Here is a 22,852-nt window from a genome sequence, read left to right on the forward strand (position 1 = left end):
TTTTTGATAAGTCTTACCCATCCATAATAAAAATAAGTACTTATAAATAAAAAATAACTTAGTAGCTTCAGTATCTTTTAAAATAATGGTGCAGAAATATTTTTACAAATAAAATCGTGATCTTAGTGAAGAATCATATTTTTTCAATTGTATGAAATATGAATTCATATTCGTATTTAATAGAAGACGCTCTCGGCTGTACAATAAAATAAATAAATAAGACGTATTTCCTTTCTGTGAAATATAATATTATATATAATAACATTGAAAAAATGTGTTTATTTTCTGTATTCAGTTTTCAGAAAGAGATTGACCGGAGAAAATAAAGCTGCATTTTATTTACAGAGTCAATATTTGTCACTGTTACAGTTTTAAAATTATTTAAACTTAAACGTAAAACGAAAAAATAAGCTCAAGAACGCCAAACGAACAAAGACACAAAAGCCTTTTCACAATCTTCAAATCAAGCTAAAGTATCATAATCCAATTGGATCTAGTTTTATCTATTACCTACCTCCTCTCGATATTTTTCTTTACTGAATGAGTCCACACACACTAATGAAAAAAGAGTGTGTTTTCATCGAAGGCTAGTGGCTCAATTTATTTCCCCGATCCTCTAATCTAAGCTTTAACGGACTGTTTATTGGTTTTCAGTAGCATTCTTTACCCCGCAATTTTTCTTATCCTAGATTTTATCTAAGTACTTAGAGCTGAGACATAGAAAAGGCACGCGTCAAATAATATATAAGGAACGTTTGTTCATTCTTATGGCATTTCTTGTATACTTTAATTTATCTGAAGAAAACAGAAGTCATAATAAGGTACCCTTAATGATGCCTCAGTACCAAAACAACTATAGGTACACTCAAGAAAAATTACCAACCTATATCAGTTCTCACATTAATTACCGCATGACACAAAATCTAATGTACTTTCCCGAAAATCTTAAATGGGACGCAAACTAATAAATAGAGGAAGTTTGTTTGTGATATATTTATCAAACTGATCCTTCCTTACCTTACGTTTCAAATAGAGAGCCGCAATTTACAAATAGCAAACTGAAACCGAACTAATTAATATTCCGCGCCATGATTAAGATGCTAGCTGTAACTTCTCAATCGTTCCGGTTGGTTAAATGTTCGACACTTGGCTTGGTAACAACTCCAATTTATTAACGCGCAGAGGGCACAATTAAAGACCAATCTTTCGTTGTTTTAGATACTGTGTAGACTAGATACTTTTTATTAGATATATCAAGAATTCTGAACGCGCTCCTTAGAAATACGTTGCCGACCAATTATCTATCATTACCTCATTCAATTGAAATTTACGGCCGTCGCCAAGAAATCTGATCTTTGAGGTTTCTTTCGTCATTTTGACATAAATCCTACTATTAGTGCTTGAATAGAACCAAACGAACGAACCATTCTGGTTTCAACCAAAAGAAAAATTTGGTCACTAAAAGCGTCAAAATCTTCCTTTACCACTCCGAAAGTCTCTTGTCTACCCAATCCTTGGAATCCATTAGACATTTATCTAAAATAGCGTCCTTTGTTTTATTCGGTCAATGAACATCAACTTGGTGAATTGATTCTTTGTGTAATTCATTAATGGCCGCCTATTGACGTAATTCTTCACTAATTGCTTATCAGTTGCAGTGAGCCCGCTAATTAAACAAACACACGTACATGTAATTGTGTCTAATTATGTCGGTTAATTGTTATTAAGCACCAACTATTGGTATGGCTAAAATATAAATAGGTAATTTTCGTGGTTTTTTCAAAAATTTCTCAATAGTACCACGGAGTCTAGAATTGTGCCCAGTATATGGCAATAGGCTCACCCCCTATTACATGGGGCTTATAACACTTTGTACACCCACTTTTTACCATTTGTAAAAAGTGGGTGTACATTATATAGCGGCATTGATTGCCGCAAAGTTCACTTCTGCCTACCCCTTCGGGGATAAAGGCGTGACGTTGCGTTGCGTAAATAGGTAATCTCGGAGTTATTTCGAGATGTATCCCAAAAGTGATCCCAAAGCCTCCAACTAGGACTGACGGACCGCACGTTTAGCCAAATAGAGATAACAATAACTAACTCAATAAAAACTTGTTGAAATTAAAAAAGTTTTATTTTTATTTTATTTTTATTTTATTTTTATTTTATTTTATTTTTATTTTATTTTTATTTTATTTTTATTTTATTTTTATTTTATTTTTATTTTATTTTTATTTTTATTTTATTTTTATTTTTATTTTATTTTTATTTTTATTTTTATTTTTATTTTTATTTTTATTTTTATTTTTATTTTTATTTTATTTTATTTTATTTTATTTTTATTTTTATTTTTATTTTTATTTTTATTTTTACTTTTATTTTTATTTTATTTTTATTTTATTTTTATTTTATTTTTATTTTATTTTTATTTTATTTTATTTTTATTTTATTTTTATTTTATTTTTATTTTATTTTTATTTCATTTTTATTTTAGTTTTAATACCTGCGCCTTTAGGCTTTGTGTTTTTGAAGTGGGTACCGAAATCCTAGGCAATGGAAGAATGAGTTTCAGTTCTGCTAATAACGTTTATTTGAAATTAAAATTAAAATAGTTGAAGAAGCCTAACTGGTGACCCATTACTTCTCCGCTCTTTTTAATCACAACTTTAACTATTGGTGATTAAAAGCTTTATTATGGATTAAAATAATATATTTGGGAACGTCGTAAGGAGTAAAGAGTTTTAAGCTCGTTAGTACTGCATTTTGCTTTGCACCACACTGTCCCTATTCAGGTGACTAAGCCGTGTTTATTCATCTATGCTCCCGTCTAAAAGTGACTAGCGAACAATGTTGCCACATTCAAGCCTTTCGATACTTAGCTAGGTATTACGGAAATAATTGGGTGACCACTATCGTTTAATTGCTGGTATGTCAAACGGAATTCCAGGTGGTAGTTGGTTACATTCCATTATATTATGACGTCATTAATTGGTGGTGTCTAGATCTTGGGTTAGTCGTGGAAATGTTACACAAGGTCTGTATGTCCATTTAGCAGGGGACGGAAGTACGTGAAGTGACGTAACTTGAAGTTTGCTGAGGGGCAGAAGTGATCCCAGTCAGTTAGCATTGATTGGCTCGCTGGACTCTCGTCCACATCGTTGACCCCGATATACACTATTAGGAGTTAGTTATATCTTTGTGAAAAACACAAAGCGATTGATTTGTACGTATGCTGTGTCCAAACGATTTTACAGATAGCCGTTATGATTGTTTTAGTGTTTGTTCAAAGACATCCAAATTGTCTTCATATTGGCTATCACATTGGTAAACAAGAATGAACACTAAATACGAATGAATCATTTACTTTACCACTAACGATGCTTTCTATTGTTTCAGGGAACACTCGTCTTTCAACTTGGGGATTGTTTGTAATGGTGGCTGAGCAGTAAAAAGCCTCCTAAATGTTTAGGAGAGCCTACAAAACCCGTTACTTCCGAGTAGTGCTTAAGGCTAGGACCTGGAAACGTGTACCGATGAAGATCCTAAAGTGGGGCAGGAAGATGCCGTCCACTAAGCAGTACAACCTCGTGCCTAACGACGAGTATGACACCAGGATCCCGCTCCATCCTGATGAGGCGTTCACCTACGGGATCACTTTCCAAGCTAAGGTAAGTTATCTCTATCCTATTACTAAGATCCCTACAGATCACGGGAATGTGGGCGAAATTTGGCAAGAGATTGACGTCAGCGTTACAAATTACGTTGAGGTCAGAGTTCTGAGAAATAGAGGTGAAATGGTATAAGATACGGAAATGTGATACTCACGAAATTGGGCATCTGCACTCAGACATTTATGTAGGTGTCGTCCTTTTACTTAAAGGTCAGTTTTAGGGATAATTTGGGCATGGATTTTGCTTAAATTATAATGATTCGTGTGAAGTTAGATAGTTTAATCAATTTAGTTTAGATATATGAATAAGTTTGCTATTATCGATTGCCACGAAAAGTTTTACTGTGTAAATCAGTGTGAGGGAGGTAGGTAAAAACGTTAGAATATTTCTTTCTTTACGCGGTAAAGCAAATATCTGCGCTCATACAAAAAAATCATAACTATAGTTCGATAAAATGATACGCTTATAAGAAGTCGGCGGTCATCGTTCGCAGAAAGCTCTTGTGTATAGTTGTGAACCAGAACAAAGTATCGTAACAATCCGGTCGCATTGCAAAAAGTATATACTTGCGGATAACAAGCTGAATTTGATGTTATGACTCCCAACACTGCTTTTGTTACGATACAAAAGAAGAAGGAACAAATTGGATTTTCGTATTTTCCGTACCGATACTAAGTGCTGAAAGTCAAGAGGATACTTTTACTTATCCGTGTACGATGAAAGGGGTATTGCGATCTGTTCAGCTTTGAATAACTTTGTACTTACTTTGTACAATGTACATGTCCAAGCTTGTTGCGGTTTGAAAAAAAGTAAGGTTAAAGTTACTTTGCAAATTTTTATTTATTTTTAGACGTAGTCGTGCACTGCAGGGTAAAGTCACACTCTGCAAATGATACTTTATAAATTTTAATCTGGTCTAAGTTCGAATGAAAATGTCTCTAATCTTTTTGTTTATAACAGACTCACATTCATTAAACTACTCAGTACTTTGAAGCATAAAAAACGGAAGCACTTAGCGAATAAAAATTCAAGACCGATATTTTCATAATTATGCACTTTGAATCTAAAACTTCAGACATTTACTGGGTCAAGTATGGAAGAGAATATTTTAAACGGTTCACAGGCAGTTGGCAGAAAGATGGTCACTGTATGGGTTTCGGAATCTCTTGCAATATTCATAAGGACTAATGGATATTATTGAAGTTTTAAAATGCGGAATATAAATTGTCCGACGATCGGAATGGAAATGCTATGTATCAACGAAATGCGTTTGTCGCCGAAAATATATTTCAATGTAAACGTTATGTCGTGAATTTATAAAATGCTTTCAATATGTATTCATATTTTATGACTTGGTCCGAATGGCAAGCTTTAGTGCGAAAATGCAAGGGTTGGTTTTCGATTCGGATTTTTTTTTTTACATTGGTGCACTTCGCTTTTAGTATTTCCACATTTTATTTATGTATTAGAAAATGGATTGCATCGTGTGTTAGCTCGATAAAAAATTCACCATTCATACACAAACCTATTTAATTTGTATTGCGTATACACATCATAAAAATCATTAAGAATTCCACTAAAACTGGGATGGTAATAAATGATAATCTATATTTCCTTTCATATTCAAAGCGGGATTCGGACCCAATTTATGTTGGAAATTACTTTATGGGGGTACCTTAAAGCTGCGATATTCGGGGTAGCAGACCAGTGGATATTTATTAAACCCTTGCCACCTGACTCCAGAATATCGGAGTGATAATTGAGCCATCCACAAACATCGAGGATCTAACTAATATATGATCACAAAGTATATCTTGAGTTATTGAGAGATTATTGCAGTAAACATTTGTTGAGAACTCAATTTGCAATAAATAAGATCTGTTTCTTGAACACAGAGAATTCATTCTAAATAGCAAAGCGAGTGTTTCATGTCGTCGCCGGTTTATGATATTGCAGTAACTATCGCTTATTTAGCAATAAACAAAAGTTAGGTATTTAGTGGTAGGTACAATAGGTGTTGCGATATCAAAAAGTAATTGTACTCGTAGTAAGCCCTTGATCTAAATTAAATATCGGCTTATTACTATTTTATTATGGGTGTTAGCAGTTCAAGAGCTTTTCAAACATCAAACTCATACTTCATATCGATATAATATCAATAAAGGACACTTAAAAAATTTGGAGCTCCCCTCTAAATTATTCCACACCATCGACTTTGCAAAATTTTGTTTACTTCTAACAATAATTTTGAATAGAGAACAATACATTTGCTGCCGGTCCAATAGGCACCTTTGTGACGTTATTTGTGACGATTGGGCAATTTTGATCAATTTTCAGAACAAAATTAATGTCGGCTTAGGTGCCCTTTATCCTTGTGTCATCCGACACCCACAAAATGTATTCATAATCCACTCTTTTGTTTTTAAACAAGGATCTAATTAATGTCCTTATTTGTTACGTGTTGAACTTAACGCCTACGTAAAATGAGATGAAATTACAACTTCGGCGTGCTGAACTTAATATAATTTGGCATCAATAAACAAAATTCAATTAATAATTAATTGAAGATTCTCAATCACCACTCGAACTGATGAAAATGGATATTAATATTCGCTTCGACTAATAGATGCAGTACTACTAGATACTCTATAACAATAAGGTTGTCTATTTACGTTGAGATTAAAAGCCATCTTATTACCTCCCTTGCTAGCACAAAGGCAAAACTAATTGTAAAACAATTACTTAGGGGCCTTGCGGCTCTTGGGGAAAGAGAACAAAACAAAGCAACTATTTTAGTAGTGACAGCATTCTTCAGGTAAGTGTAGCGAGTAGTAAGTAAAAGGTATCCCACCCGGCCGGTCCGGCGGAGCGGCTTCCTAAGCCAGGATTACCCTGGCTTTACCGAGTTGTTCCTACGCCTCTCTATGTCTTCTTTACACGACAAAAGGTTATCTCAATACAATCTCGCTCCGGCTAGCGATTCCCGTATCAAAAATTTAATAAAAGAGGTGTCACGAGCCGTACCTGGTTTTATCTAGTTTAGGCAAGACGACAATAGAAGTATGATAATATGTACGTTGTGTAGTGTTCTGTGTTCGTGTAAAGAGCGTCGCAGCTTGTTGGAGAGTCTCCTTTCAAGAGAGGCTATACAATAAGCCTGACACAAAGAGCCTATTCATTGAATTGCGCTTACAAGAACGCGTCGGACGAATCTGTTGAACTTAGGGCTTCCTACGGTTCACGGTTGGAGACTTACGAAACTTTTACAAAACTTACGAGCGCGTGCTAAAGTGCTGGACATAAACCTCTTTCCCTTTCTGCTTATAAAATTACGTTCCACTTTTACTTTTATTTTTTCAGGTAGCTCATTCCACTTAAGTTAGGTACATCGTAGATCTCAGAAATGTTTATAACTGACTTAGCTGAATCCCTTTTCAGCGAGATTGGCAATGTAATAGAAGTCCACAACACAAGTACATTTCAAAACAAAAAAAAAATATAGCTACACGGTGAGAATTTTGAACAAATACAATCCAATATTTGTGACAAATTCTAAAATGTATTTGTTGTTTGCAGTTTTGACGAGAGATTTTTTGTTTTGTAAATATTGCTGTTCAAATATTGGGATAATCTGTGTTAACATTTTAATATTCTATTTGGATAGATACGAGCTATTGTTGTATGCAATTTAAGAGTCAGTTTCTTTGAGCAGGTAGTATTATACTGACGGTTAGGCCGCGCCCACACACCTACTCGTACAAAGCGGTCCTTCTAAACGTAACCTTAAATCTTTATGACTTTACATCACAAACTTTTATTTCCGGAAATGTTAAAATGTTTTACGGTTTTGTTTTGGGAATAACTGCATCTCAAGTTAAAGGGTCAAGCCGCAACAATATACTTTGAGTTTAATTTACCGTTTTAATGTACCTACACAGAAATAAAATGTCGCGTTTCGTAATGAATTTACGACATTTTTTAACGCTTGTATTAAAACTTCTAAATTACAGACTTCGTGCTAAGAAACCGAAATACTTAACGTGCCAACGTCGCGTCGCGTAGGATGCGCGACGTTAGCGTTTGCGCACGCTAACGTCATATCTCATAACTGTATAACGTCAACGCTCATAAGGGAGAGTCCCACTATGACTCGAAACTAGTAGAGCTTTTCACAGTAAATTTACATGAGTAAACCCTTTTTGTAGTGAATCTAACCGATTTTCTTTTTTCATTTATACGTTTACTAGCGACCCGCCCCAGCTTCGCATGGGTGCAATGGTGATATATTATACCTGTATTATACATAAAATCCTTCCTCATGAGTTAATAGATAGCTATTAAAAAAAACCGCATCAAAATCCGTTGCGTAGTTTTAAAGATTTAAGCGTTCATAGGGACATACAACATGACAGAAAAAGCGACTTTGTTTTATATACTATGTAGTGATAAGCCATTACACAAGACACGATATTTAATTGTGAAATCTAAAAGTATACTGACTGCAATTTTCTAATTTAGAATTAATTAGGACTATTTGACTAATATTGAATAAAGGCCGTTAGGTTATCGAAATGTTTGAAAATGACTATCACTCAACGGCTAGCACTTTCATGAGTTTCATGTCATAATCGGGACTGACTACACTATTCGGATAGAGAGTACAAAATATTATTCATGATCATGAATAATATACATTTTTAAGCTCAGAAATAAACGTTATCTGTCCATTACGCATTCATATCACATTAAACTGTATTGTTTTACTCACCAGTAAAATTTTATTTGCGTAAAAAACTTTCAATTGTTTTCACTGTCTGTAAATGTAAACAAAAACCTTGTAAATTAGATTTTTGTAAATAAATTGGTTCTGTGGAAAGTTTACGTATTTCAGCAACCGATGGATGTGGGTAAGGCTCTCGTAAATTATCTGGTACGCGTTTTGAATCCTCTATTATTATTGCCAAGCGAAATATGAATGGTTTTGAAGGTGTTTTTATCTATATTTTATCTAATACCCATAGGTTGGGTATGTTGGTATAAGAAAGAACCAAAATAGACAAATATCTAGAAGATCGAAGTCAGATCTATTCTTAAATTAACATTATCGCAGCTATACGCTTATATGTATAGTTAGTCTTTGACACAATGGACTTACTAACTTAAGTAGCAGTTTAGTTTTTACCATTCATACTACAGCTATGAGGTTGTTTACTCCTTAACCTGTTATCTGTACCTGTACTTAAATTGATTCATTAAAATTTCCATCTCCGATCTTTTATAGAAGTCGCCCAGCTGACTCAAGTTCTTGATAATAAAATGTCAAGTCAAACCTAGTCAAGTGTGATGAATTCGAGTTAAAATCAGTCTTATATTTCGTTCTGGATGAAAAATATTCGCATGTAGATAAAGGTGCTTAACTATACTGAAAACCGAGAGAGCGTGGATGTTGACAGATTGGTCAATTTGTACAGCATGATGATAGACAGTTACCATTATTGGAAAACGATTTCACATCGATACTATGAAAGGTATTTTGTTAACTCAAATTATTTATTTATTCAATTACCATAAATGTTTGTTTTCAATCCCCCTTTTGCACACCGTTTTCATTTTCATCATCATCACCAGCCCGTTCTCGTCTACTGCAGGACATAGGCCTCTCTAATGGCACGTCACTGAGCTCTTCAGCTCTACGCATCCAACCACTACCAGACACCTTGCGGATATCGTCACTCCACCTGACTGGAGGGCGCCCTACACTACGCTCGCCTAGTTCTAGTACATCGTTTTAAGTTAACCTCCATTTGAAATACCATAATAAGCCCTTACCGCTCCCGGATATTTGAACCTCGCGTTTGGAACTACCAATTAATTAAGAAGTTTTGCTGAACATACGAACAAATAATCTTGTATGAATTCTATTTTCCAAGTACATCCTGGTCGGAGAAAACAGTCCATTTCACCAAGTCCATACAAATTCATTCTCCATACGTTTGTTAGTAAATGTCACATAGCGTTTCAATTTAAAAGTCGGTAACAATTTCCAAAGGTTTCGTTTCGAATTTCAGTTTCTTCAAAAAATTGTAGCTCCAGGCAGACAGGGCTTTCAGACAGTTTTAAATATTCAATCGCCTGCAGCCAGATATATTTTTAAATTTTAGCGAAGTTTTAGCTTTTGTTTATTTTGGCAACTCAACTGTTAACTACATTAGGGGATCCGTTACGAAAACATTGTCAATCTCGACATAATTGTATCCTTTTTTAAAATGAATCAAATTTTCTTTGGCAACCCTAAAGGCTATCCAATACTGACCTCATTATACTTTGAGACCAGCTAAAAGAAACATAATAGCAGCATTGCCTAAATAGGCTTAAAATTGGGCTTAAACTTCTCCTTTGCCTTAAAACTTTTACATTATTATAATTATAACGATGGGTCTTCGAAAATTGAATCTGAATCAAATCTTACAGCGACTGACTGTCTTAGGTTTTCTTAACCATTTATAGACCATTAGGTATCATCATCATCATCATCATCAGCCAAGAGACATGCACTACTGAACAAAGGCCTCCCCCTTAGTCCTCCACGTAGACGATGTACGTTTAATTTTTACCACATAATCAAAGGAAATAGAGTTGAAGAACTAAGTAAAGTACTTACTTGCACATATGACCACAAATCACACGCCACATTACATCTGTTTTATATGGTGATGCGGTTTCATCGCTGTAACTGGAATAGACTAGCTCGCAATCGGTTCATTAGCTCGGTTTTGTAATCTCGCTGAAATTTTGAATTCATCGGTTGATATGTACCTATACATACAAATTGATATCCTAAAATATATGTTCCGTAGAACTTGGCATGATTAATATTGCGCCAGTATGATTGAACTTGAAAAAAATATCTCTTGCACGCCCACTCGTATTAGTAAGTAATTTTCGCTTTATAGGATATTACTAAAGAGATTGTCATATAATTTAATCCAGAGTTAATCTTTGATTAACTCAACATTTTTTAGTCACTAAATCTGACTTTCATAAATGCATTTTTTCCACTCTCAAAAAAGGGTCAATCTTTATTATTATTGCCACTAAGCCAACTTTCCTAAAAGTAATATTTACCGTAATCTTTCAGAAATACAACTTATATCACTTTGTATAATTTGCATAAACTTCAGTACCTAATTCTGATATCCGTTGCACTTTACCTTTCTATAATGTATAAGCCCCTGTCTCGTCACTTGGCAAACATTTTCCAAGTAGGGTCTATAGATATGGACGTTTCAGATACCCCTCTCAATACACAAGATTGAAATGATGACGTAGTATCCACCGGATAAATCTTTACTACATTGCGGTGTGACCAATAGGAACATGAAAGACACTTGGACTTAGATATTACTCATATCTTCGTACCGAATTTCCTTATATCTAGAGGATTTAGGATTTTTATCCGTATGATAACATATTTGTGGTATGCCTCAGCCGTTCATCATTAACTATTTAGCTGACCAAGTGATCACTAACGTTGCTAAGATAAAATTCTCATTAAGATAGGATTAAGTTACTTAAATATTAGGTACTAAGCTAGTTGAAGTCTCCGCTTTTAATTAAAATAAATGGGTTTAATTCGGGGATAGTAAGTGGAAACTAGATGAACTCCATTTGAGAAAGCTTGCTTAGATTTTAGTGGCAGACATTTTCTCAACGGTTTCTATTCAGAATCAAATTATTATTGATCCTAAATGGATGACGCCAAAATTGGAGAACGTTTTTAGAATGTAAATAATAATATAGGTATAATATCTATCCGTTAAAATTTATCTCAGTGTTAATGTACCGATCCATCTCAATACGAAGTACGGTGAAACAAGGGCACGTTACTCTAAGCAGGCATGGATGGGCCTACACTTGAAACTTTCGGCCATAGTTCCCGAGACGTAAATGTCACAAGGGATAAAGTGCTCTTAAGTCATCTTCAGGGCGGAGTCTTCAGAAATATAATACTGTGCTAAGAATTTTTTTGTATCGGTATCCCGATAGACCCGTATAATAGTGATACAATTTGGCTCTGGACCATAATAATACTTCGGGCTATCGAGCCGAAGTTATCGATAAATCCCTTTCTATTGTATGAATGTTTCCGTTGCTTCTTCAATATCTATTATATTTATTGTACAAGCGATATCCAGACGGTCGATTAGAAATGGTATACGCTTCATAGCAATAATGTTCTCATGATTAAATTTCTGTAATGTTGGGGAATGAGAATAAAATTAGTTGGGCACGTGGGACTTAGTAAGGCACGTGTATGCGTAATGAATTCCCTACTTCATAATATTATAAACTTCATATTATTCAAATGGGGCAGTAGCTAATGTGCAGCGAGAGCGAAGCAATTCCAGAATGTATTTTGTGATACAAATATGGTCTATACTACCCCCAAGACTAGATTGTCGCCTGCTAGAAGACGTCAGACCGTTCCAAGTTAGTTATGTGTCAATCGAAGAGTTTACCGTTCGTTGTACATAATTAAAACGTACGCAGGGAATCGTGATCGCAGCTACGTTATATGCATTCCCGATATCGAATGTTTGGCATCAATTATTTACCTTACCTCCCTCTAGTCACTGACAGGAGTTGAGTTAGTAATTATTTGAACATAGTGCTAAAACAGGAGCAAATAAATGTCCAACTCAAGGAACATTCATTACTAGAAATTAGTTAGTAGTTTTCTTTTATGTTTGTTGTTAGTTCATCCTAGTTACTTTTGAACTTGTCACTAAGTTTGAGTCAGATTCTGGCGAGTATTTATGTCGAGCGTGTCCTTCTACAATCCATTAGTGACATTTTACTATTTTGTAGAAACTGAACAATTGACTGGACTGAGTCAGACTACTAAGTACTTAGGTTGGTATACTTATTACTTTTTGTTTAGCATCAATCGTGGCGATGATTGTTTGAACAGATTTTTTTATTTAGTCCAGAACCTTAACGAGAAAGGCGCCTTTTCTAAAAATTTATGATTTATGATACATTAGCTGTATACGGTTATGAGTACACAACCTAATCACAAAGACTTATCTCACCATTATTCATTCAAAGATTCCAAGCAGCATCGTAGTCATACAAATAACTTACTTCCTAGTTTAGAAGACTTAACTAAGGACCGTAGTTTATGAAAATTGTATAAAATACCTCGAAGCTAATCGCCACATTATTATCTGATGTCACTATTCTTTATATAGCGTTAAGGACCTTACCATTTTTGGATGGCCACGGCTAGAAAATATTTTAAGCTAATACGTCATACCTTTGCAGGCTAACTGATTCAGATAGTGATTAAAATTCAATTCAATTAAAACTTGCAACATGTTATACAATAAAGTAATATTTTTATGTTGTGGAAAAACGACAGATATTTTATCGAGATTTAAAAAAAAGTTTTTGTTTTAAAAACTAATGAATTATTTAAAATGGGCAAATACCAATTTGCCCGATTCCTGCAATTTTGGATTCTTGAAAAGATAAATCTATGGCTTCTAGTCTAGTAATGCTAAAGGGTTGTATGAGATTTAACGTATCAACGATTTTGCCAGGTAATACTAGTCATTTTAATAGATACTTTTGTTGTTTATTTTAATAGCAGCTTTCAATATCCGTTATTTTTTGAGTGAACTACGGCCTAAGTTTTTCACTTCCCGAAAGCTTTGCCCCGAGAAATCCCCTCAGCGGTAGTTTTTCAGTTAGCCCCTGCCGCTGAAACTTTTATATTAGATGACGAGGAAACTTTCTAACCACTGTTGTTACGGCACTATTTTTTCATTCGGTTTTGATTGTTCGTTTATTCCGCGAGACCTGAAATGGAAAAAAAGCGAATTGACTGCTTGACTTTTATGAGTGCCTATACACATTTTTTTCAATAAAATTGGAAAAGTTGTTCTAAAAAAAAACGTTGTTATACGATATGCTCTGTTTGTTTCACGATATATTCGGGAACTGTCGAGCGTCAACCTGGCTCGTGTATCTATACCTAATATTTTTGTAAAGCAAAGCTTTTGTGAGTAAGTGGGCGATACTGTTTGTTAGTGTCAATTGTGACTGGGATTATAAAACAATGCCGGTTCGGCGAACCAATCAATTGCGTACGTCACAGTTTCAATAGGAGGGTTACATATACCCGTGCAGTCTATAAGCTGGTTGTGCAGGCATTGACGGTGTAGCGGCCGTACAGCCGATACAATTTGGTGGTCAGCCACCCGTTAACCATTCACCCTTACGCGGTCACGCTTCTACGCCCTTATCTTTGTAACACGTCCCTTATATACTGCATACACATCGACATCACATTTATGGCTGAACTAACGATAGGGTTATCTTCAATATCCGTCATAGAAAGCCGTTGACTTTTATTATAGGTCAATTGTGGTAGGGCCTCGGTACCATCAACTATGTACCTTGTACAGTATTAACTTTAATATAGTTATGTGCCTCTGAGGTATATCTAGGTAACCTATTTATCCGATGTTCATCAAACACATGTGCGTAGTTAACTGTGTCGTGCATGGGATGTAGTAAACCCCTGTTAGCGTATCTTGGATATAAATGCTTCAACTATCTCGATCGCCTCTGTTACCTAGACTAGATTTTGCATAGATAACAGTTTACTACTAACGTTTATAGGTTTAAGCTATTACTGACATCACCCATTATTGTTATTTCAGCCTAAAGTAATTATTGTTGTTGAAAATAAAAGATAAATGCGAAATTCAACGAGAATACCTTTGTACTCTTTTCGTTAACAAAAATAATGATTCATTATAATTCGACGCTGGTGTTTCATTATTTTATTTTCCGTATAAAAGTTCAATAAAATTCGTCCTTAATATGTAAACGTGCGCTAGTTTTATTATACCCTTTCGTAGATAAGAAAGGAATGGCCGAATAATACAAGATGTTTCTTATTCTGACACAAAATTCAGTGTCAACCATTTTCATTTTTCTACGTCACATTGTTAGCTGGGAGCAGTCTCCCGCGGGACGAGGGTTCGCAAACAATTCGCCAATCGTTAGAATCACATTGTATTTACATAAATTTTACACATATTTGAACTAACGGTTCAATCTGTTTCGTGAAGCTAAACCGGTCCCGGGACAATTTTTGAGTGTTTTACTAACGTTTACCTATTTTTTACAGAGTTGGCTTTTGAAAATATTGCGTGGCGTTCTGTGCATGTTAATCCAGCTTATTCACTTGGCTTAAATTACAATGCAAAGGTATTCAGTATAGGTACGTTACTGTTAACTGGGAATATGGGAAATGGGTTTTAATCTAGAACTATTTTACTATAGTATAAACAATAGACGGACTAATTCGTAATGTTCTCTTCTTTAATTTTATATCAAATGTATTGGGATACTGGCTTTCTGGAGTGCCCAAATAAAAACAAAAGTAATCCAGTATCAAATAAAAAATGCATCCAAAAATGTTCACCTTATTCGTACTACTCATAGCAATTTCTGACAAATGACCTTTTTCAACTCTTCTGGCATTTGTCCAAGTCCGATTCAATATTGAGAAGTCAGAAGTTCTCCGTCAAGTACGATACAATATTAAAAATCGATTGTAACTGTAGTTGCTTCCTTAGTACCTACTAATGAGCGACGGTTTCGTTTTCTCAATGTTATTTTTAACCGATTTCAGTGAAATTTTGGCAAAGACATTGATTGAACCCTGAAGTTAGTTGTAGTGAATGCTTTGCGTTCGTAAAGATCATGAACACATGACAATCCTCTGCTAGAATAAGGGTTTAACACCATGTCTACACTAATAGCAGGTGTGTTGAAGATCTCACCTTAAAAAGTTAAGGTTTATCAGAAAGCGCAGCAGCTTTGTCTCTATCAAATGTGTAGTCATTCATTCGGTTCCACATTTGTTTGAGACCGGATTGCGTGCTTTCTTAGTCATTCACTCGGTCCTTAAGACACAACCGGGAAAGGTAGGGGAGGTGTAGTTGTGGTGACAAATGACAGATGTCGTACATAGACCTATCGACGAAACAAATCCTACATCGCACATGTTATGAAGATTAGATGCACAGATGGTCATAAAGCTCGCCAGGCATGACCACCTCGTCTGGTTGGAGGGTCCTCCTTTTCTAAGGGAACTTTGCACTCTGTTCCCTAAATATGACTATTTATCCCATGATGCTATAACACTCGTAGGTAAACAAAGTAAATACTGTATCTGCATAGCTTAATGAATAACTTGCTAACTGAATAAATTCTTTTGGTTGAACGAATATCGCATTTATCATTAACTGACTTCAATTATTCACCAATAGCGGTAAAGAAACTATTTGTGGCCCGATAATTAAATTATGTTCAATAATAACTGAAATGAATTTGGTTGCTCATTTCCGAGTAATAATTGCATAATATTTGGAGTGCTCACTTTGTTGTAGTTAATTGTATTTCGCGTTAATTCATAAGTAGGTATTTAATTAATATTACTCATTTGTATAAATAAGTAAGTGGTGCTTACACAATTATGCTATGATTGTATTTCCTAGAACCAATACATATTGTAATTAGTGCATCTATATTTGGTTCAGTAAACCATACATAAGCCAATTATAGGAACATTAGCTATATACAATAAGGATTAATTTTAAGCAAACTAATGCGCTGACTTTACGTGTTACCTAATTGCTCTGTCTTTTATGATAAGGATAGTTAAATTATTAGCATGTATGTGTAACATCCTCAAAGGTTCGTATATACATACACAAATATTATATTCAGTATAGGTATAAGTATTGTATTCATAGAAATAATTACGGGGAAATACATTTATACAAAGGTATGGGTTATTCATATAGCTTCACTATTTCTCGTATTGAGGCTGCATTTCAAAGGGAAGCTGATGAAAGCTCCATCTGTACCTTTTGTACATCTTATGTTACAATTACATTGCTGGCCAAACCGAATACTGAAATACTGAAACACTATCACCAAAGCCGAGGAAGACCTCAACAAGTTATTTTCGCAGAAATTCCGAGATTTTGATCCTTTGAAGCAGTATTTATCAGTAGAGTAGAGTAACATATCAAATTGTACTACTAACTAAACCAATATATGTACCGTATGGAAATACTGAATATATTCAGGAAAAACTAACAATCTGTAGGTATACGAAAACCCTGAGAACAAAGAAACCAGATCAATATGAACATTGTACCTACCTACGTAGATACACGGATTGTAAAATATTTCTATTTCAAAAACAGTGGGCTTGAAGATTTTCTACCATATAACCCGGAGCGTACTAAAATTTTTTACTTAACAATTAACTGGTATATTTCACAAAGGGTCACTAAGGGCTCCAGGGAAAATGTGTCGTATTGTTAGGAAAATAATGCTTTCTCCAACATGCAGTAACTTGTGAAAAGGGTTCAGAGAGCCATGCTTTCTGGATATTTGAAGGCGTTGTTATGTGTATCCGCTGGCAAATTGTACTACCGTCCGACCCAGTTAGGAAATAATAATATAATAAACATATCTACATATTAGGTGTGTTTGTTTGTGTGGGTGAAAAGGCATAGAACAGACGTTGTATGTTCTACCAACAATGCTACGTGAATAAACACTGTGTTGCTAAAAAAATCTAGCGACATTCCGTGTTTTTGAAAATAAATATTGAAGACAACAATTTCAGCTATGCTCAACGACGTTTAATAATGAAAACACGAGTGTGATCGAATTCAACTGTAATAAAATTACTTACCGTTGTCCGTTTTGATTTTAAATTTTAAAATATTATACGAAATGAAGTGTCAGTTAAAAACGAAATTGTCCGAAAAAATTTTGAAGATAAATAAATACAAGAAGGCTTAAATTTCCAATGTTAGTTAATCGACCATTTCTGAACCACTACCAAGACACCTCTGATTCCAAAATTAGATCCTTTAATTAAAAGTCCAATGAACTATTAACTAATACCGCAAATGTCACAGGATCCTACGTAATCCGGAGTATCTATGTTGATTGTCTCTGTGCTGTAATCAATACATTCACAAGGTTAAGAAATTCGGTAAGTACAGTACGTGAGTTCGTTACTATAAGCATTTTACCACCGGCACGTTGCCGTTAGCCCAAATATAAACTTTAAAATAAAAATAAAAACTAATTGCAGCGTGTATGACTAGCACCAGCATCAAATTACGAAAACGCGAAACAAGAGCGCGTTCGGCGTTTTGATTGGCCGGATTGAATACTCTAACCAATGAGAGCGTCGAACGCGCTCTCGTTTCGATTAATTTAAACGTAAAGTAAACTCACACTGAGAGTACTGCCCAATGTTTTACGTCACGTTTTCACGCAAACAGCACGGTGTAAAAGTCCTTCATTTCGTGGCTTTTGTAAGCCTATGTAATTGCTATATATTTTATTGTGTTGTTTTACAACAAATACTTAGTTAATTGACACGCTTTTACGATACTTGGTTTATGGTTTATGGGAAAAGTAAATGAGAAACAAATGTCAGCGGCTTGATACCGAGGGTCAGTGATTTAATTTCTACAATTTTATTGGGTACTAGCTTTTGCCCGCGACTTCGTTCGCGTGGAATAGTGACTTCCGGCAAATTTTTGGTTTTAACCACATAGTTCCCGATCTCGCGGGATCTCTTCAAAAATGAGGAAGATATTCCAGGGAACTCTTCAAAAATCAACATAATGAGCTCTGCGTTTGAATTTAATAGATGTATACTCACTTAGGGCATTGAAAAAATAGTTTAAAAACGGACTTAAACTAACTTAAAACTAAAGAAAGCTACGAATTACGAATTTATAACAATTAAAAAGAAACTATATTACAACCTATCCTCTATGCTATAATAACCAAGCTTAAACTAAATAATTTAAAAGAAACGACTTAAATCTAATCTAATTAATTTATAAATTAGACTTACAATTTTATTAAAAAAACTAACTACAGTAACTACGAATAATCGATATCAAACTAAACCTACGTTAAATAGTTTAACCAAAAAACCAGGAAAACCCAACAAATAAACTTATTAATTGACAAATACAACGAAACCAATTTAGAATATACGAAACAGCAGGACCACTACAGACAAATAATAATCATACGACTGATAATACACTTTTTCTACGATAGTACCGAAGCGCTCGGCCGATACCCAACCAAATGAATGTAACGAAACCATAGCGCGATCTATTTCGATCTATCGAGGATAAAGACAACTTGGATTATTTATTTATACTCCGTTCGGGCATTTTCTTTGTACTAAAAGTTTAATTATATTGATATTATTTTTTTCATACCTTTTTACTATTTATTTACTTTTTTCGATGAATTAAAACAATAACATGAACCGAAGTCGTGTAACGATCGACATAGAATTATCTATACTCCGTTAGAGCATTTTCTTTGTACTAAATGTTTTATTATATTGATATTATTTTTTTCATACCTTTTTACTATTTATTTACTTTTTTTCGATAAATTAAAACAATAACATGAACCGAAGTCGTGTAACGATCGACATAGAATTATTTATAAATAATTTATTTCTTATTTTTATTTTTTGATTTTTGAAATAAAAATATATCTATGTCCTTTCTAAGGTTCTAAACTATATCTGTACCAAATTTCAACCAAATCCGTCAAATAGTTGCGGAGATTAATGGTATAAGCATAGAATGTTCGACGTGATTCTTTAATTTGACATAACTTTTTTATTTATGAACCGATTGACATGAAACAAACACTAAATGTAAATTTAAGCATCCCACAATATATTCGTGAAAACCGCATCCAACTCGGATCAGCCGTTTCTGAGATTAGCGCGCACAGACGAACAGACAAACAGACAAACAGACAAACAGACAAACAGACAAACAGACAAACAGACAAAAAAAGTTAATTACATTTTTGGGTTCGACATCGACATAACAATAACCCCTGCTATTTTTTTTATTTTTATTTTCAATGTACAGACAGCACTTTTCTACGATTTTATTATATGTATAGAAAAGGTCCTAGGAAGTTAAATGGGTTAATTATTCGTAATATTGTCTTATTGGTTTAGCGGTTGTGTACACAAATGTGGATCGTGAGACCCTCGGTTTGTTCCAGGTCAACTGACAATGCTAATTGATATTCAAATTACAGTGTTGTTTGAATTTTGGTTCGTTTTGCTTCGCTCCGACTAGTATACTTATAGTATGAGTGAAGTGTAGTGCACTTCAAGACACAAAAAACACAAGACATGACTTTGCAGTCTCTTGATCCTTTGAACCATGATAATACATATAAGTGGTATTTACACGTAACTATACATGGGTTCTAAAAGTTAATTAATGTCCTATACACACAATAAAGTACACTACATTATACGTTCAATTAAAACAGTGTAAAACCATCAAAATATTAACTAACATAATCTGACAAATTAAGTACGAACGTGATAAATTCGTTTGGACGCACAAATTATAAATGAGAACTAATAAGTGACCGTTTAATTATTCGAATCCGATTTCGATTTTCAATATGGAAGTCAGTACCATTTATCCAGATTTGAAATTAATTTGCAAAATGATTTAGGGCTATCAATCATTGAATGTATTATTTAAGCCAATTCGGGACACGATTCGGTTCATTCAATGTATTATGCAAATCGTAGCATGACCTGTCTCATCACTGACTAAGCTATTAGATCGGTGTGGATCATGTCGCAGCTTCACAGGTTCTATAGGCAATGCTTGTTCGTATTTGATTAATTTTATTTAGAACGGTAACATATACGGTATCATTTCTTTAGTAAATTACTACAATACAAAAGAGCTATGAAAATAAGTCTGTGACGATAGCTACTCCTCATTTTGTCGCCTTCTAAAGTATTCTATTAGTTGACGCGTTTCTTACGAATAAATGAAACATGGTAGTCACCTATATTGCACCCAAATTATGGTTCCTTTTATCAATTAATGTTTATTAATTACTTTATGCCAGTGTTACTGCATAAACATAATGTTTTCAATTACAAAATTAGAGAGGCACTAAGCAACAAATATACGAAAACAAATATTGTCAAGATCCTCAATGTTTGTTGAACATTAATTGAGTTCCTGAACTTTGTACACTGTTTATTTTTCATTGAGAACTTGTTAATTTTATTAACAGTATCTACCTACCAAACGATTAAAAATATATTTTGTAAAGGAACTTAGTACGGTACATAACTCGACGAGTTATTTATTTTTGACATTAAAATTTTTTCAACTGTAGAAAAAGGTTCTACGTCAGTTACGGATGACCACAGGCTTTTAAAAGTTTTCACGGTAAAAAATACGTATATGTACAAAAACATTTTGGTACTTTGAGCTGTAATATATTTAATACAGAGGGTCTGTGTAAAATAGTATATTATGTACAAAGTGGCGTGTAACAAATACTGCAGTAATTTTCCAGAACAAATAGAAAAATATCTGTGGAGGCATGGGAAAAGAGGTTGTATTTAAAACAGCCGTCTTCTGGACACGTGGACGCTGGCTGGATAGATACTCTTTTGTAATGGCGGACAATGGTTCTCTATTCAAATCTGCTGCTGTCACAGATTGTTGGTCAACAAAGGTTTACAGTGCAATCCCCAGGTATCATGGAACATTACTGTCATAGGAAATATTATTTGCATGTAATAGGGAACAATAGGATGACATGATGGTGTACGTGTAGTTACAGTACATCCTGGCAAACTTTACACGTATAGCAATGCAAAAAGAAAAACTGCTATATAGGTATTTTACAAGTAAGTAGGTACATAATACCAATGCCACGATTGTTAAAATATGTGTTGAGTTGACGATATCGTCCGAATTATGGAATCAATCTGATCGAAATGGACTCAACTAAGCTATTTTTTTATATGGAGAAATGCGTGCTATGGATGGCTTGCTATCGATACATCGCATACTCGAGCTGTGCATCTTCCTCGCACAACTATATCTATAACTTAGCATCAGTGAAAACAGTTACATTGTTTTACAGCTTATCAACTACATCTTTGTAGCATAGCTACGTAGCAATACCTGGTGGAACAGCACCATAAAGCTGGACACGTGTTCTTAGATCAACAGACTTTCATACTTTGTTGCTGTAGTTTCTCAATTCATTGAACTTAGATATCTTCCACAAAAGGCCGTATCGTGCTTGCATTGTTTAGTGTTAAGAAATAAAATATTATTACCTTCTATAAGTACATTGTGTTACTAAGTATCTAGTTAGTCACTTGGAATAATACTCCAATAGCTAAGAGGAAGTTAATCGCGAATTTTAAAACGGACAAAGTACGCGTGATTTGTTTAACAATTATAGCCGAGTTTATAGACCTTCGGTATCGCGAGAGCTTTTATGATGTGAATGACTAATCATGGATAACTATGCCATGGCTTGTATTATTATTGTATCACTGCCTTTTGCTTGTGGCTTTGTCTGTTAGGTACCGTCAGGGATCACTATCATCCTGATCCGGAGCTGCGGACTACCTAGCGGGTTTACCGGGGCTCCGGCTCGACAAGCAGGAGTAGGACAGGGGTGGTTTTTAGTCAGTAAGAGTCTGACACTCCCTCTCGCCTCGCCCAGGGCGGGAGAAGTCATTGAATGATTTTCCCCTCTTGAAAAAAAGGGATCACTATCATACTACAATCTTATTTCTCTGTACTGTCAACTGTTAGAACAGCTTGTTTCTTAATTTTTTTAATACCAATAAACTGATAAAATTACTGATAAACTGTCAAACTATTCCGTAATCGGTATCAAGGTCTTAAACTTTCAATTGCAAGAGCAATATTATAACACTAACAACGATGACGTCAGCTAATATGACTGCATTAAAAAATATTCGCAAAATGATTCACTGGACTTACCTACTTGTACAATTAGCTCGTACAAATACAAGCCTGGGCGTCGGGACTTAATGGTCTCGTGCATCGCGGTACACCTGCTTCCGTGGCCTTATTTACTACATAAAAATGTCGCATTAGTTATAAAATAATTACGTAAATTGTACACCTGTTCTTGTAGTATATAATTGATAATTATTTCTGACGTATCTTTACATAATAAGAAATAAAGGACTGATTTATATTTGC

At 34.5% G+C, this 22,852-nt stretch overlaps 1 protein-coding gene across 2 annotated transcripts in view; it reads left to right on the forward strand.

The window, feature by feature from the left end:
• LOC118263689 (carboxyl-terminal PDZ ligand of neuronal nitric oxide synthase protein) overlaps positions 1-22,852 on the forward strand; it is a 153,758-nt gene that overhangs the window by 35,855 nt on the left and 95,051 nt on the right. For both annotated transcript variants that reach the window (XM_035575839.2, XM_035575847.2), the window contains exon 2: positions 3,397-3,668. In XM_035575839.2, the coding sequence (XP_035431732.2) occupies positions 3,462-3,668 (207 nt within the window). In that variant the 5' untranslated portion in view covers positions 3,397-3,461. The remainder of the gene's footprint in view (positions 1-3,396; positions 3,669-22,852) is intronic.

Source organism: Spodoptera frugiperda, chromosome 25, assembly GCF_023101765.2.
Source record: "Spodoptera frugiperda isolate SF20-4 chromosome 25, AGI-APGP_CSIRO_Sfru_2.0, whole genome shotgun sequence".
In the NCBI taxonomy this organism is placed as follows: domain Eukaryota; kingdom Metazoa; phylum Arthropoda; class Insecta; order Lepidoptera; family Noctuidae; genus Spodoptera; species Spodoptera frugiperda.